Consider the following 18,917-nt stretch of genomic DNA (forward strand, 5'->3'; position numbering starts at 1 on the left):
TGACCTTGGGGGAGTTTACCCTTGAGAAGATACTACTATCCTTCGGGATAGTAATAGTGCCTCCCCAAACAGTTATGAAAATTAATTGAGATAGCACATGTCAAGCATTTAGCACTGGGGAAAGCATATTGTAAACACTCAATAAATGGGAGGTATCATTTTTAGTTTTGCCAAATCAGTATATTTCAAGAAGATGAAAAAGGACTAGACAAGTTAGAAAAGATAATGTTGAGTCTTAACAAAAACAAAAAAAAGATTTTCACATGGTACGCTTTTTTTTCACTGTTGAAACTACACATAGATCTCTAAAAAAGTGCCTTAAAATGAGATTACAGGGACACCAAAAGTTTAGTGAACTCAGATGACATAATTACAAATGTTTTCCTCCAGTGCTGAGATGTTCTTTAGCTCAAGACATAATACAGTGAAATGTAGATGGCTTTGTTTTACACAGCTTTTAAATAATGACCTCATTCAGCCAGTTTTTCTCATGCTCATTGAGCAGAACAGATCTTCCCTTACAGTCTTTCATCATAAAAATCTTATTAGATTTAGGTTGCACTTAACCAGATAATCCAGATCCACAGAGGCATAAGTAACAGTCTGACATTAGGGGAAAAAAAAATTAGAAAATGGAAATGGTGAAAACTTTTTCTTTTCCCATTCAGTGAAATGGAGTACTGTTTGGAGTCACTGAAAATTATACCAGTGTCCTTGGTGTCCTAACAGTGTTATATAACTTAAATCACATAAGGGCTGAGACAAAAATAGAGACTTTATCCCTTTGATTCTTGTGCTCATTGTTAAACAAATGAAATTCAGGTGTTTTCCTAACAAAGCAAGAAAACAAGGCCACAAAAGAACCCATGGGACATTTACATGAAGACCAGTATCTAACTTTGTTTTGATTAAAAATTATTTAAAATGATCTCACTAAATGAAATAAACAAACCAAAACACTTGCATGAAATATATATATGTAAAACTTTTAAAAAGTTTAAAATTAGTCTTTACTGATTAAAATGTGATGATAATCTTATCAAGTTCTATCCAAGGGTTGAAAAAATCTTCAAACTCTTGAATTGTCAACAATTATTAAGGATAAATAGAGCTTAAAGAAAGTAAGTTTAAATTTTATCTATAGAACTCAAAACAGTTTTTATGGTAGACTGTATTCAACAGTTGCATGATAGGCTTATCATACTATACTAAGAGTTTATTACATGATTTTGGTTAGAAGTGATTTTAGCAATGGCACATTCAAATTTTCCTTAAACATGGTTTTAATATACTTGAAAAAAAAACTGAAGCTTAGAAACTGCTTGGAATAAGAATTGAGAAGCTAATCTCTAATTTATCTACAATATTTAAAAAAGAATTATTTGAGCTCAAAAATGACATCTTAAATCAATAAGAAATATAAATCCAAGCCTTCTTTCTGAACCAGTTTGAATTCTGAACTACTGATGCTATAAAACAAATATTACACTGGTATCAGTAGTAACCTATAAGGAGTTACAATTATAATTTCACTATGGTTAATCCTCAATTATCCTCTCTAACTTGCAAGGATAGTAACAGAGATAATCTCCAAATACTTATTTTACTTTGGAGCAGAATATAAGTTTTGTTTTCATTTCTCTTCCTCTTATTCCTTCTCTCCAGTAGATTTACTTTCATAATTATGTTTGAGTCAATTCATTAATTAATTTAGCAGCTTATGAATGATCATAGTATGGATTGATTACAGCTAATGGTATTCTGGTAAACTGGCTCTCTGAAAAGAAAAAAAAAAAGAATGATTTGTAGTGTTTGCCAATTTCTGTGGTATAGTATTGATAATATTCCCATAACGGCCAGTTTCAAGTTACCAGTGGGATGTCACAGAATGTTAAGTTGAGAGAGCTGTGTACAAATTGGCTCCTGGACGTGGGTAAAAGCCAGTGTCAAGCATACCTCTGTTGGAACCGTAAACATTTCAGACTATATACACAAATCATAGAATCTTCCAAGAACCTAAGAGCTGTCTGGTCTTCTGATATTAAACCTCCCATGATTTAAATTCAAGTCAATGATTCTAATAGCTGATTTTCTGTCTGATTGTGAGAGTTTCTAGCAGTTCTGGATGGGATTAAATTGGTCTGAGGTTGAGAGGTGGACCCTCCAGTAATCTGAAACTGTGAAGTGGGGCTACAGCTGGCTTGGAGGGACTCTAAGAGGTAGTGTCCCAGGTGTTCTTATTTTTAAACACTATTAAGTTTACATAAATGATTACAAAATTAAGCACTTCCAAAATATCTATAAATAGAACATCCACTGCCACTTTATGTCTAAAAATAGCTCATACTTAGAGGCAATTTTAAAAAGTAATTGCTGGTCATAACTACATTGTATTTTACATCATGGACAGATTAGACAGAGAAAATGTTTAATTTCTTTGTTTTGGGATTTAAAAATTAAGCATGTGTGATAAAAATTAACAGTTTCAAGCATCTGCTTCAGTCTAGAGATGCAAATTGAGCAATGCTGCACATGTAACAGAAGTCTCACATGATTCCAGTTTACTTTTCTAGATGCTTGTAGGGCTATGTTTTAAAAGTCAAATACAAAGTTGAAAAGGAAATGAAAAGCCACTTTGAAGAGAAAAAGACAATGAAAAATGTATCTCTTAGTATCCACTGAAAAGTCCTTTGGGATAAGACCGATAACCATCTTTCATGAGGTTCTTAGTTTTAACTATAACAATTCTTAATAGGAAACATAAAGAAGTGTTTAATCTGTAAGAAAGACCTTCCCCCAGAGATAAGGGATATGGTTGTTCTGGGTTTTCTTTTTTGTGTCTATCTGATAATTTTCTTTTTAGAGTAATGAAAATGGTCTGGAAGTGAGTATGATGATGATTGCACAACTAAGTGATGATACCGTGAGATGCTGATTGTATAATCTGGATGGAATACATGATAAATGAATATATCACAATAAACTCTTAAGAGAAAAAGGAAAGAAAGAAAGAAAGAATCCCTCCTCCAGAGCTAAATCTAGCCAAAGGAACTGCTTGGTTAAATCTTCACATGCTGTTTTTTTTTTCTTTTAATGTTTAAGGTAGGCCCAATCAAGGCTTCATCACATCGCAAGGAACTACATTCTTCTGTTTTTATTCCTGAAGTCTCTGCCCAGCCCCTCAAGACACTGGCATGTGAAGGCCCAGTGGTAGTGGGCACTACATAGGATTGCAGAGTCAGAAGGCCTGGGCCCAAATTCTAGTTCAGATAAAAGATAAGGTCATTTGTTTCTTCCTTTATTAAAACCCCCCCAAAGAACTTTACAGGTTTTTGAGAATCTTGAACTGAGAAAACATTAAAGAGCTTTCAAGTGAAAAAAAAAAAAAAATTGCAATCCCTATTAAAAATGGTATAACAAGGGTGGGATGGTGGGAGTAGACCACACGGGTGCAGCAGTAAGGTAGCGGTCTGTCTAGAATTTAAAAGGTGGGAGTAGACCACACGGGTGCAGCAGTAAGGTAGCGGTCTGTCTAGAATTTAAAAACAATTAACAAAACTGAAAAATAGTCCACTTTTCATTTTCACCATGCTCCTATAATTCTAAACAATGCCAAGGTAAAATATTCCTCCCTGCCTTGATGGACTGCTCCTATCACACCCTTGCAGCACCACTGCCTTGGTAAGCCTCCCACTATTAATATTAGGAACTTTAATTGTCTAAATCCACCATAACTCTAAAGCGCCAATATCTTTTACTAAGTTAAACATTTCAGAATTTTGTGTAACATTGTAAATTTCAAGATTAAATGACTCAGTGAAATTACAAAAGATTGTGTTCAAATTTCTAGAAAGTGATCTTTAAGTAAAAAATAACAGTATTTACCTTTAATTAAGTTGGAAAGTCATGTTTTATACAAGAAACAAGTTGATTAAACACAGACTATTACAAGTGACCTTGCGGCCCCTGTCATAGGTGACTTCAATATACAGTGTATATATAACAATCATTGCTTTACGGAAGAAAAAGGAAAATATAAAAATTCATTTTTGGTTTCAGCAATGTGACTCTAAAATGAAATGAGGACCAGGTTAACAAAATGGCAAATAGTACAAGAACCTGGTTGAGGTTTAATTATACCTCTGCAAGGTCTGAAAAGAGTGCCTGGCTTGTGTTACGTCTCAGTGTATCCCAATAGCTTCTGGAGACAAGTTCCTCTCCACCTGTTTTAAGTACCTGTAGAAATTTTTAGAAGCACAAGTGAAATCTAAAGAATAGTCACAAAGAATGATAATTTATACACTTTAAATCTCTCCTAACAACCTTGAAAAGAAAACACATTAGCTTACCTTTTTTGTTTTCTGCTGCACACAACAGTATTATATTACATAGCTGGTAAACCCATGGTACTTTCAAAGGTGTAATGGTATATAACCACTACTTCTAAGTACAATGTGGCTTTGTCAAAATGAATCAAATTCTCCCCTCCCCTCCCCCACTGCCCTTATACTGAAAAGTACATAACTTCTAAGAAAGTTGAAATAAAAATTGTATTCACACCTTGCATGAAGTAAATTCATTTGTTGTAGATTTTGGGTAATTTTGTAGTAACCTATAAAAATCATTCTTAATTTAAAAATTAATTATTGTTGACTAGCATACATCTTATTTAGTCACTGCATGAAGAATCAAAATGATCATAACTATATTTTAGAAAAACAAAGTTTAAATTAATCTGAAACTTGTGAAAAAGAAATATAGTTGTTTAGGGAAAACCATTCAAAGTTACTGAGGGATTTGGTAAGTGTGTCTATTGTGAGTGGATCAGGTACTTTCTAATCATTATTATAAGGATGGAACTCCAGCTTCTATCCCAGTGTTGGATGGTCTGAAGAAGGAGATACCAAGATTAAGAAGTGTAGCCTAATCTTCATATAAAAATGTAGAAATGCAAGCCTAACTAAAATCTCTATAAACAAAAGCAATTAAATGCAGTTCCTGTCTGGATTTATCAGGGAAGATTTCACAGGTTCTTATGTTTATATTCTTTTGGTTAATGTGATGTGTACTTAGGAGTGAGTGGCTAATGATTAGAGAGCTTTTTTTTCCCCTTACTCTATAAAAGTCAAGTGCCACTAATAAAATTATGGTACATTTAGGAATCACCTCAAAGATCTGAATTGCAATGCACTGTGATTAGCTAGAAAATACTGTCCATCACCCATATTTTAATACAATCCTAATAAAATATTGATATTAAAGTATTATTTAGCAGAAATTACTTAAATAAAATACACACAAGTATTACTTAAGTGTAAATATAGCAGCATGATAGAGAATTTGCTTATCACTCCCTTCAATAACTAAAAAAGCTTTAGCTAACCAGTTATCAGCTAAATAAGTAAAATTAGCTGAATATAGTACAGATCCAGTTCTACAGGTATGGTAGAACCTCTATAGATTCCAGATGGATTGAATACTTCCTTGACAAATATTATCTAAATATTGTGAAATGGTTGTATTTTTATTGCAACTTAAAAGGGTAACATATGATGAAGAAAGGGATTGTTTAATCTATAAAACTGGAAAGTAACTTAACTGTGCACTATTATTAGGAGGGTAACAGGAACGGTTCCCTTCGGGAAGCCCTGCTTCTTCCCTACTTTCAAACACTGGTCACAATCACACACATGGGTGCACACATACACACACATATACACATGGACACACACAAAATGATGAAATTAGAAAAATACCCACAACTTATTAAGAAATGAAATTAGTTTAACAAACCATATTGAGGTGGGTTATTTATTTATATAGAAAAAAATATTTTCTGAGCATAGAAAAAAAGGAGTAAATATACTGATTATTTCAGAATGATGGGACTAGGATATTTTAAATTTTATTCTTAGAAATAAACAATCTTTATGTAAATCACTTCCTTTGAGGATAATATACAATTTTCAAAATTAAAAAAAAATTTTTGTAACAAAACAACCCTTCATGTTATGTTACATTAAATTATAATAGAGTATATGACTGAATTGCTCCAGCTGACTATATTTATTTTTGCTTTGTTTACCTTACATCATCTCTATTTTTTATTTTATACCATCTTTTAAATTATAAAGTTACTGAGGACAGGGACAATCTCCTCACAGCAATTACTGCTATGCCTTATATCAAGTAAATATATACTGTATAATGATTTGGAAAAACAAAGCTAATATATTAGGGATTTACTTGTTGATTCCTATAGATGTGTCTGTTCTGGAGCCAGTATTTTTCAGTTACTTGGATCATGAAATTAAGAGTAAATTTTCAGAACATGCAAAACTAGTAGGAAGATTCAAAACCATAAAATTTAAAATTTAAAATAATTTTAATAATTATTTAATTATTATATATTAAATATATATTATTAATATAATATATATTATTTTATTATTTAATTTTAATAATTTTAGTAATAATTTTAAATAGTTTTATTTTAAAATTTAAAATAAGCTTAAAGCGGCCATGACACCCAGAATAAATTTTAATTGCAAGCAATGCAAAGCAAATTCAAAACTAGACTATATGCATACATGCTAAGAAAAGACTGATAGGGGAAAATGAGCAGGAAACAGTATAAGGTTTTGATATGCAAACAGTAGGGCAATTTGCGAAGAATTCCTGAAGCCCTTAAAGTATTTTTGATTTGAGCTTTAGGCCCCCTTGCCAGAGTGTGTGTTAGGTGTAGCCCTTCATTAAAGAGCTCTAAGGGATACAGATATTTTGAAAGAACTTAAAAAATGGAGGGCCTAGGCAAAAGATGTCCTGAATGTACCCTTTAAGTATGATGCATTTTTTGCATAAGTTCAGAGTCTGTAATTTATAGAACTTCCTTAAACCGCAGTTTCGTTCAAGAATTCCTTGTGCCTTTTTGGCTGAGCAAGCAGGATCCTATTAAAGACATCCCACAAAACTCATGATGAAAGAATGAAAGAAATAAAAAAAGAAAAACCCTTATCAGGTAAGAGTTTAATATCCAGAATATACAAAGAAATCCTACAACTCAACAGTAAAAAGACAAACAACCCAATTAAAAAATGGGCAAAAGACTTGAATAGACATCTTTCCAAAGATGGAATACAAAAGGCTTTTAGAAAGCACATGAAAAGATGCCCAACTTCACCAGCTATTAGGGAAATGCAAATCAAAACCACAATGAGTAAACCATAACATTCTCTGAAATTACCTATATTACTAATTGTTAAATTGTACTTTGAAAATTACCACCTTTCTGTATATATGTTATATTTCACAATAAGGAAATAACTGAAACTGTGGAACTGTAACCCACAACATTCTTCGAAATTTGCTCTCTAACTACTTATTAACTCATACTTTGAAAGTTATCACTGTTATGTATATATGTTAAATTTCAGATTAAAAAATGGATTTAAAAAATTAAAAAAAAAAAACCACAATGAGATGTCATTTCACATCTACTATTAAAAAAACAGAAGGTGTAATGGTATCTAATGGTATACAAGTGTTGGAGAGGACGTGCAGGAATAGGAACATTCATTCACTGCTAGTGGGAATGTAAAATGGTACAGTTGCTCTGGAAGGCAGTTTGATGGTCTCTCAGGAAGCTAAGTACAGAACTACCATATGATCCGTAATAGCAGAACTGAAAACAGGGATGCAAACAGACATTTGTACACCCATGTTCATAGCAGCATTTCCACAACTGCCAAAAGATGGAAACAACCCAAGTGTTCACCAACTGATGAATGGATAAACAAATGTGGTATACACATACCATGGAATATTTCCAGCAGTAAGAAGGAATGAAATCCAGAAGCATGTGACAACATGGATGAACCCTGAGGACATTATACTAAGTGAAATAAGCAAGACACAAACGGACAAATATCGTATGATCTCACTAATATGAACTAAATGTAATAAGCAAACTCATGGCGTTAATAATATCTAGAATATAGATTATCAAAAGAGAACGAGGGTAGAGAATGGGGAGCTGATGCTTAATTTGTGCAGAATTTTCAGTGAGGTTAACTGTAAATGTTTGGAGATAGATAAAGGTGATAGTAGCACATTATTGTGAGTATAATTAGCAGCAATGAATCATGTGTGTGATTGTGGTTGAAAGGGAAAGTTTAGGGTCTTGAATGTCACTAGAAGGCAAGCTAGAGGATGAACACAGTGAACCCTGCTGTGGATAATGAAGGTGGTTAACAGCACAAATGTAAGAATGTTCTTCCATGAACTAGAACAAACATATGTCACTACGTACTATGTTGTCTTGAGAAAAAACACTCGTGCAATGAGGTGTTTCAAGCTGAACTAGCCACTTTTTTCATGAACCACAATTTTTGTCAGAACAACTGACAAACTATGGTATTCAGACTTAGGTATTTGGCAAACATTTTGTCAAAAATGAACAAATAAGCTTGTCGCTTCAAGGGAAACAACTGCCAATACCACCAAAACAACATATTGACTGAATGTAGAAGCAGACGTGAGAATCCAGCTATCTTCTTTTAGCCAGATATTAAAGAGATTTGCAAAGAATGTAAAACAATATTACTCTTTATTGAATATTACTTGTCAAAAATAGTTACTTTCATAAAAGATTTTATGTTAACATGAGTTTACTGCTATTTTAAAATTAATACATATTTTTAAAATTTCTCAGTTTTAAATTCTAATATGGTAAATATAGATACATATAATCCGCATAAAAGCTGACTTGGCTCCGCAGTAATTTTTACAACGTAAAGGGATCGCTACACAAAAAAGTTTGAGAACCACTGCTTACAGCAATCAAAGTGAATGAATGTGTGCTATATAGAACAATGCAGATGAAACTGAAATCATGTTGAGTCAAAGAAGACAGAAAAATTCATATAATTCATTTACATGAAGTACAAAACAGGATACAACTAAACCATATTGTTTAGAATGCATAAATAGTTTCTAAAAACACAAAACAAAGCAAGGAAGTGATTTACATAAAAATTGTGATTGTGGCTATCTTTTGGGGGAGAGGATGGAGTTATGACTGGAAGGACATATGAAGGGGTTGGGACATGGGGATGTTCTATTTCTTGATCTATATGGCAGTTCAATTTTTATTACTATTCTTTTTTTTTAATATTTACATTTTATTTGCACTAAATTTCTGAACTAAAATATAGATTTAAAAAAAATCAGAGAAAGCATCACTAGAGGAAAAAATAGAAAATAAACAAAACATCAAAAATAAATAAAAATAGAAAATAAAGTATTAATCAAAGGAAAGGTGGCATATTTATTCTTACAACAACTAAAATAAATTTTAAGGTCAAAAACACATTTCTAGAGATCCAGTATTAGTACATACTAACAGAAGATCCAATTCACTAAGAAGCTATAACTTATCTATATACTTTACAGGTGAGGTAATATATAAATATATAAAGCAAAAAATATATATATATATATTTATATAAAGCAAAAAGTGACAAAATTACAAGTAGAAATCAACAAATCTACCATTGTAATATGTAATTCAACATTCTAACTGATAGATCAAGCAGATCCAAAAAACAGTAATGACAGAGAAGATACCAAAAAATAGTAATGACAGAGAAGATTTAAAACACCTAAACATGTTTGGTCTCATATGTACATAAAATAGAATCCTGGACCCCAAATTGCAGAATACATATTCTTTTCAAACACAGAACATTTATGAATATTGACATTGTTTTAATCCATAAAACAAGTCTCAACACATGTCAAGGAACTGGCATAAAAATGATAAACCTTCTGATTATAATGGAATTAGGGTAATTAATGATAATCTCTGAAAAAGTTCAAGAAATCATTTAAGGCATGCCAAGGTTAAATATAATTGACTTTTGCACTATTTCTTCTTTTGAATCTTTTGTTTTTTATTCATTATGGTGAGCAGATAATCAAGAGTTGACTGTACGAGAAACGTGCAAAGAATCAGGGTAATCTGTCTATGAGGTAACTTAACTATCTTCATGGATACAAAGGAGTACACTGAATCTTCAAAGAGAAGATTATACCATAGCAAGAATTTGATTGAATATGAGCAGTGATTAAACTTTCAGAGGCCACAGAATCTCTTTCCCGATAGTAAAGGCCAAGAAAATCAACTGCTTTCCTGATGGAACTTCTTCCTAAAGGTAGAAACTGGCTTTTATAAAAAGCTCTTAGCTTAGACTCAGCTCTATGATCTGCACTCAAATTAGACACATTATCCTTCCAGTTGATCTGTGACTCTGGAAACTAGCAGTTAATTGTCAGTTAATTCATACATTACACCAATATTTTAGAGGAACACTTTTACCAATCATATTTCATATAAACTTTTACTCTTCTGATTTTTTCCTAATTTAAAATGAATTTTCCTTGAGTGCTGGCATTTTTTTTTTTTTTTAATAATCATTAATTTCTGAGTAAAAACTTTTCTACTATAGGGAAAAAAGTGAGCTTATAGAAAAAACTAAACTTCCAAGGGAGTTAAAAAATCATGTAACCCATTTAGGTCTATGTAGATAAAAATGACATCAAGTTACATCACTTTAAAATATGCATTTTATATTCTTTGATGGAAAAGAATCTGTCCACATTTAAAATAAATAATAAAAAGAAAAATATATATTACCACAATAAAAAGTAAAATCATAAACTTACTTTCCCATTAAATAAGCAAGTAAAATATAAGTGAAATATGCAATTTAAGTCTGCTTCTCAATATTCTCTAAACGTCTCAACAACTGAGAGTTGTCTGTATTTGTTGCTTAAACTAGAGCTATATTAGAATCTGTTTCCTTTTAACAATGTTACTCTGAGTGTGCTTTAAAAAACCCACGTCATCTCCTTATTGGAAAATTATTTATGAGTTTAAAGGAAAAATAAAAATTGCTGTGGTTGGAAAATGACTCATGCAATGACAAATTAGAAAAATAAGACTAAGCACCAAATATTATTAACATTTATTAAGTTTCACATGGCATACGGCAATAAAATCTGTGAAATTTTCATCTTACACATTCTTAACAAATTTTTTTGGAATTATTATTAAAGGAATCCTTTAAAGTTTTTCAGAAAATAATAGGTTTTATTTAAGGAAGAGTAGTGAATTTTGTAAAAATATTTTTAAAGTATCTTGTAAGGACTCAAAGCAGTCATAAGGGTCCCAGGAACTGGGCTTGTTTCCCAATCCAAGACATTTGTCCAGGTCCATTCCTTGAGCCTAGGCAGGATATCCTGGGTTTACTTTATATTAAATCAGCCTGTGTATATATACAGAACAGAGTTAGCCTTTAAAGTTTGGGTTTTTGATGAATTATCCAATACAGAAGGCAACACGTCTGCTTTTAGAATTGTGCACTAGAGCTGGAACATCTTCAGCTGGATAATACCAAGTCAGGCACCCTGCATTCAAGGGCTCTCTGAGTTTGGAAGTTTTATAAGTTGAGGGATCCTTCTAAGTGACTGAAGGATCCTTGGGGAAATTAAATGAGCCGCACATATTTACATCCAAAAGAGGCAATGAATTATTCTGTTATTTAGTAGCTGGGTTAATCAACAAGCTCTGACTTTCCTAGGAGGATAGAAAAAAAGACAAAAGCTCAGCATAAGAAAAGGATATTTGGAAGCTGATTTTCAGTACCAGCTTTTTCAGGAAAAGACGACTCTGAAAATCATAGTCCTCTTTGAGAAATAAAATTATCCATGATATATTAAACACATAATTGATCAAATGCCATTTTATACAAAATTCTTATATAGACCATATTCAGTAGGCAGGCAACAAACAATTTGAGAGAAATACGAAGACTAAGTTTATCCATTTACATACCTCTTTATTAGAATTGAGAAAAGACTATATATTAGATTGGATAGATCTAGTTCATAAAAATACCTGTGTTCTGCAGGAGCAGAGCCTGAGAATCTGCCCCATAATTTGTATATATATCTCTTCAAACACAGCTGAAAAACAGAATTTCAATTATTCTACTAGAGTTTTTGGTTATTGTTGTTCATGGACCTTTCCTTTGTTTCAATCCAAAGTTAAAAACACACCCTCGTTCTGTATGTTTTAGTCGTCTCATAAACCTGGGAAGGAAATGTAAAATTCTGGCTTGTTTATATTCAATAAATTCCTAAACATTCTAAATAGCAGATATAACTTTACGTAAAGAAAAAACTTTATCAAGTATAACAGGTGAGGGCTATATACATAAAGAACATTTAAAGTATTGTACATACACTATTAGTAGGAGAATGGAATCCATAAAGTTGAAGACGCTGACATAGAGCACAAAGGGCCAAATGAGGTGTCACATTTCAGAATGAACCCAAGTATAGCAAAAGAAAAAAACAAGAAAAAGACGACAAAATAATCAATTAGGAAGGGCAAATCATTATGCTATATTCTATATAGAGCACACACACATTTATTTACATGGGTAAATGTTAAAGATGAGTAGCAAAGGTTTTTTAATCTCATATAATTAAACATTACATAAATTTGTGTTCATCTAAACCATTTTTACTGTAACTTGACAGAAATTTTGCTTTGAGTAAAACATGTTCCTCTTAAGTATGCAGTTTTATTTAGACATGCTTCAGCAATGCTATATGGGATAGGAGAAAAATCTAGATGGAGCAGTATAGCATAGTGGAAATGGTATGGGAGACTGGCTCTAGAATGCTGGTTCTGCTAATATTAGCACTTTGACCTTAGACAAGTTAATTAACTTCTCTAAGACTACTTTCTCACCTGTAAAACAGGTAAAATACTTACCTGGGAGAATGGGAATGAGGGCTATATGGGAATAACATTTATAATGGATCTAGCATAGAGCTTAGCATGGTACCTATGTGCCCAAAGAAACGTTATGTTTCTTTCCCTTTTTCCTTCTGAAGCACACTCAGTTTTATTTTGGCATGTAAATATTTCTTATTTGGTTTGATTGCTTTTGATTTAGTTTTGATTGAAGCAGCTGTAGTTCTACTAATTAAAGGAGAACTTTAAGTTTTACTATTAGCTCACCTTTTTGAGTGCTTCTTGTACCTCACACACTATTAACACTATGTGTTTTAGTTCATGTAAGCACTACAGCAATCCCCTTAGGTGATTACTAATATTAGACCCATTGTACAAATGAATAAATGAGGCACAGAGAGGTTAATGACCTTATTCAAGGTCACCCAGGTAATGAGTGGTAGGATTCAAGCCCAGAGAATCTGGATCCCAGGCCTGTGTTATAGTTACACTGTTTCCCTAATGCAATCCATGTATTTTCACTAAAAGCTAAATTTCAAATGCTTCAAAACTCAACCAAAATGTTCTAAGGATATACAGAATCATATTGTCATTTTTATCATTTTTATGACTCTGAAAACACCTCCTTGCCTTCTACGGGATTCTCTATAACTAAAGTAGTATAAAATAAAACCACAGCAGTTCAGATTTGCATTATTTAAAATGTGACTATTAACAATAAATTACCATTAGTTATCATTACTGTTAAACACAATAACTAATATTTGTAGAGAGATGTATTGCTGTACATTGTTGTTTGGTTCAGTGGCTGTATTAAAGATTATTTCTTAATTGTTTTAGGGAATAGTTTCAACACCTAAATTATGTAAAAGAAATTTCAGGAAGACTTTTTAAACTATTTAAAATAAATATCTCTGAGGTATCTGTGAAAGTCAATGACTTTAGTAAGCACTCCTTTACATATAAACAAGTTATATATTACTTAAAAGTTATCTTTCTCTGTTCTTTAAAACCAGCCTCCGTTCCTCTATATTTGCTAAGGAATACTACATTGACTACATCATATAAAATAATACAATGGTATAATTCAGATTTTATAATTTATATAGACCTTCCCTAACTAACCCAAATTAATGAGGTTTTGCTATATCAAACTGCAAAATATTTGCATTAAATCAATAAACTTTGTGCCAACACTGTAGCTTTTTCCCGTGTGGGTTGTTTGCTATGATTTTTCCCTTTCTTCTCTTGTTACTTGACTTACGTATTTTAGTAAATGTTAATGAGTAGAATAGTATTGTTCATAAAATAATCACACATTCTTTCAATATATTATATTATCCATAGGAAATAAAAGGTATTCATTCTCTAGTCTTACTTCCTAATATTCTAAAAGCTTGCATTTATGAGATTAATTCATATAAGGTTTATTAATTACAATGTGAAAACTCTGAGATGTAAGTAAGTGGAGAACTAATAATGCCCTTTTAACATTTGGCTAACATGACAATCAGTCCTTTGATTTTTAAGTGTCTTCTATAAACTTTGTCATTAGTATATTTGGGGAGGTTCAACATATACTGTTCATATATCATAGCCAAATATCCTATGAACAAATATATATTTCATAATCCTTTTATTAAATATCTTTTATTAAACTAAATACAAATATACATTTCATAAATATACTGGGTTTGAATATGGCACCCATCTGCTACTGATAATACATGTATGAAAAACCTAAAACATATTCTTCTAACAATGAGAATGGAAAATGCTGCAACTTTCTGAAGCCACTTATTTGAATTCCATTATAGAACAATTAAACTACTGCACAACGCCACTTATTTTCAAATGAACAATTATATTTACATGCCAACAAAATTCACTATTTTTCTGTTTTAGATAACTACCAGATGAAGAAATATGTGAAACTGGGTAAAAATGGAGGTTTTGGAGCTGCTCAGGTATTGGTTCAGAAGCTGATTTTGTCATTTGATAGCTACATAACTTTGCACAAGATAGCTCATCTCTCCAATTCTCAGTTTTCTCAACTATAATTACAGAAAAGAGAACTACAGTACTGGGTAGATTAAATGAGAAAATGCATGTGAAGCACCAAATATAGTTAGTGCCTGATAGTCAGGTCTAAGTACCTGCTTGTTATTTTTATCATGTGAACCTGGCCTGTTGTCAGGCTGAAATATGTAGGAAAAGCAAAATAAAAACTGGTAGGAAGATGAAGAGAAATGTTAACTTAACTCTAGGTTTGGAGTAAGACAAAAATGTTATTTTATCCCAGAAGAAGAGTCTATATTTCTAAGAATGCAAGGAAACATATTATTTCCTTGTATTTGCTTTAACATTTATTTTATTGCCGTACCACTAAATTCAGTCACATTTACAATTAAATCTTTGCAATTCACCTTTAAATTTTTACATGCATAATGATCTATATTAATCTTTCATATAACATACCCTTCAAATCTCACAGATAACAGCAGTGATGAAAATGATTTAATGAATGTGATTATAGATATGGATGTTTAATATCAATATTTCATATAAATATTGATATCAATGCATATAAATACTGAAGCAGTTTCTCTACATAAGAACTTTAGAAAGGGTTTAAGAAGGAGATAGCCTTAAAGTTACAAACTATAACCACTGTTTCTCAACATCAGTAAAATAATTCTTACCTAGAAAACCCACCTGAAATGACTATAAATTATCCTTACCAGCAGTGCACGCTTTTCTTCATCTCCTTTAATTTCTCTCTTTTCATTTTTTTTCCTGAATATCTCTTGAAGCTGAAAAGGAAACCAACCAAAAATCAAGTATCCAAAAAGAATTTCTGGAAACCTACTTACTACCCTGTGCTAGGCATATGTTTAGTTAGCTCTATCCACTAGGAAAATCAAAACTACTGTAATATATTTTCTGATTTCAATTTTTCTTCCTGAGGAAAAGAAAATACATCCTTTGATACTGGCAACCCATAGTCAAGTAAAGTGTATATATACTCCCTTGGACAAATTATTTTGTTTAATTAAGACTTGTTTTCTATACCTTATAGGAAAGTTAAAAGTAATTACTTAGCACAGTACCTGTCACATAGTAAGTTCTCAATAAATGTTGCTATTATTATTATTATAAATGGTATTATTTCCTCTTTAAAATCCTATAATTACACAAATGTAAGCCTAATTCTACCTCTATCTCCATTTTCTGGAGAGTTCACTGCTCTTGTGTGTATAATTTGGACAGCTATCTCAATTCCTCATTTCATTTTGTATAGCCACAATTGAAATTCAAATAAAATTCAATTAATATTTTAAAATATAGTACCAAATATAAATGATTTTATTGATACATAAATTTTTTATGCACTTTTTAAGTGAAAAGAGATTTTAGCAAAAGTTGTTAATAATTACTTCCTAAATAGATGGGAAAATCAGATTTGTAGACCTTTACTTAGCCCAACACCACTTCCTGATTTCAGGAGCTCTTTGTAAAAGAAAAAAATAGGAAAAAAAAACAAAAAAACAAAAAACAAAAACCCACCATTTATGGGGCAGCAGTAGAGCCACTGAAAAGAGCAGACCACAACTTTAAAGCAAAGGCAGCTTTTGCAAGTATGTAGAATAGAAACAAATAGGGGTTCTATATGAGTATTCTTATAAACATACAACATATGTCTCCACAAACATACAACATTCCAAAAAACAGCCTCATGCACATCTTCCAATGGACTATGTTCCAAAGGTCATCTTTTACTTTACTAGGCTCATTCTGAAAGTTCTGAAAATACAGTTGTGCACTATTATAACAAAGCTATGTCAAATGAAACTTCTCCATTTCAGGATGTTAGGAACATATTTCTATCTATCACAATGAAGTTGAAAACCCTCACCTTGCCACAACCATCCAGGCACTAGACTAAGGGATCCTCCATAGTCAAGGTCGTGAGGCTTGGCTCAGGGACTGCACCCTGGCAAGGGCTGACTGGGTTTCAGATTAAGCTTTTTGATAAATCCTGTAATTAGTCTGTCTGCTTCCCTTCAAATGGCTGTTAATTAGCTTTTGATAAGGATTTTTCTTTCTTCTCTTTCTTACCACAGAGAGGAATGATTTCATAATTTCTCTTCTGTGTTCTAACCTCTGAAGAAAACACAGAACTCTTTACGAGGTTTTCTAAGGGATTTTTTTAAACTTTTTGTTTTGAAATAATTTCAAACTTACTGAGGGATTTTTTAATGGAAAAATCTTACAAAGGAAAAAAGAGAAAACAAAACAGCTTATTTATGCGCCATCTTGTCCCTTTCTTTTTACTAGGAGAGTATAAGTAAAGGCAGAGTTGCACATAAATGCTAAGGGTGGGTTCCTGCTACTCTTGGGAATAAATGAATATTAATCTTTGTTTCAAAGTAAAAACAGAACAGCTATTTTGCTACAGAAGCAGATGCAGAGTACCTGGGTAAAGAGAAATGGAAAAATTCTGGAAGTGGGAGGGTGAAGGTAGAAAGAAACACAGTAGGATTAGTGAGTGGCTGAAGATGTTGCCAAGCCAGCATCAAGTCCGGAGTGGGTAGGTGAGAAAGTTGGAAGGATAAATACCTAAGAACTATCATACTTCTCCCACTTTAGACCAGCCCTTAGTCAAAGAGAGGAGAAGGGAATAGGGAAATAGGGACTAGATTGGCATACAAAACAGGAGTCAATGTAAGAGAAGAAAAATCATATACTGAGAAGAAAGAGAAGATCCTCTGGCAAAGAATTGCAATTGGATGGCTGATATGATGGGGATTAAATATTAACTGGGCATATATATAACCTCAGGATTTCCTGTTATCCACGCAATAGGAAATATCTGACATTTCAAATTTCCAGATAATGTATAAACAATTAAAATAATCTTTACACAATCAAGATAATTTATATTGTTATAATATAAATATTATTCAAGGTACATGACTATATACTTCTTTATTAAATTAAGGTGAAAGCATACATTTTCCACTATTTTTCCTCTACAGTAGTATGTCCAATAACACAAAAATATAAAAATATAAGTAAGCAATATTTAATTATTGATAAATGCAGCACATAATATACATACCACCAAAAATTCCTTTTTATCCACCATCTCATTGCCATCAGTGTCAAACATGTTAAAAGCTATTCTAAAACCTGCATGTGGCTCTGCCAAAAAGAATGGAAAAAGTATTCATGAAATAGAAAAATATACTTTAAAGGGCAAAATTCGTATTAGTTATTAAGTTACTCATATTTTGTACAGAAATTCTTTTATCCAATATTAAAAGTAACAGATTATTATTAATTAAATATAGTGAAGGTTATATAGAAGTATACATATTTCTGCTTCATATACTTCTGGCACAGTACCAACTGAAAAATTTAACTACCTTCCTTCTAGAAATAAGTATTCCTCATTCTTATCCAAAGCCTGTCAGTTTGTTTGAAAGGAAACTAGCTCATCACATTTGAAACATTTTCAATAGGGTCAACTACCTAGTGCTGGAAAAAAATAAAAAATATGACACAATTGACTAGTCCCGATTCTTGGGAAAATTATAACTAAATTTACCCATGAAAACTGTCAAGCGATATGAGATTACAATATGATGAGCTCTTTGCAAAGACATTGTGGTCACAATGTACAAATTGTTTTAAAGTAATAAATTCAGGACTAGAGAAGCTGAGCCAAGGTAAGGCAGCCAATTTTTAAGATAATTATTTCTTGAATATATTCCAATTATCAGGAAAGATGAAGCAAAAGGGAAACATTTGAGATTTTCCCTACATAGTTCGTATTTTGGGGCTTAAACTATTGCGGGCTTCAAACACAGAAAAGTAAAAGAAAAAGCTTGAATAAATAATTCCAAATTTCCTCAAAATACAAGGAACAATTGCTATTCTGAGAAAGACAGAGCCACATATCATGAACTGCTTTAATTTTATGAACCATATAATAAGGTTCAATCCCTTCCCCCTTTTTATTTCTAAATCACAAAGAAGAAAATTTGGACAGAAGGAAACTTGAAAGCATCCTTCAAAGAGCTTCTCAGTG

The 18,917-nt window shown here is 31.9% G+C and overlaps 1 protein-coding gene across 1 annotated transcript in view; it reads right to left on the reverse strand.

Moving 5' to 3' along the window:
- The window catches only part of MICU3 (mitochondrial calcium uptake family member 3), a 110,557-nt gene that overhangs the window by 19,113 nt on the left and 72,527 nt on the right, over positions 1-18,917 (reverse strand). Inside the window, exons 6-9 of the mRNA XM_037831238.1 lie at positions 17,946-18,028; positions 15,565-15,636; positions 12,304-12,342; positions 4,141-4,236 (exon numbers count right to left, since the gene is read on the reverse strand). Of these exons, the coding sequence (XP_037687166.1) occupies positions 4,141-4,236; positions 12,304-12,342; positions 15,565-15,636; positions 17,946-18,028 (290 nt within the window). The remainder of the gene's footprint in view (positions 1-4,140; positions 4,237-12,303; positions 12,343-15,564; positions 15,637-17,945; positions 18,029-18,917) is intronic.

Source organism: Choloepus didactylus, chromosome 3 (genome assembly GCF_015220235.1).
Source record: "Choloepus didactylus isolate mChoDid1 chromosome 3, mChoDid1.pri, whole genome shotgun sequence".
NCBI classification, from domain to species: Eukaryota; Metazoa; Chordata; class Mammalia; order Pilosa; family Megalonychidae; genus Choloepus; species Choloepus didactylus.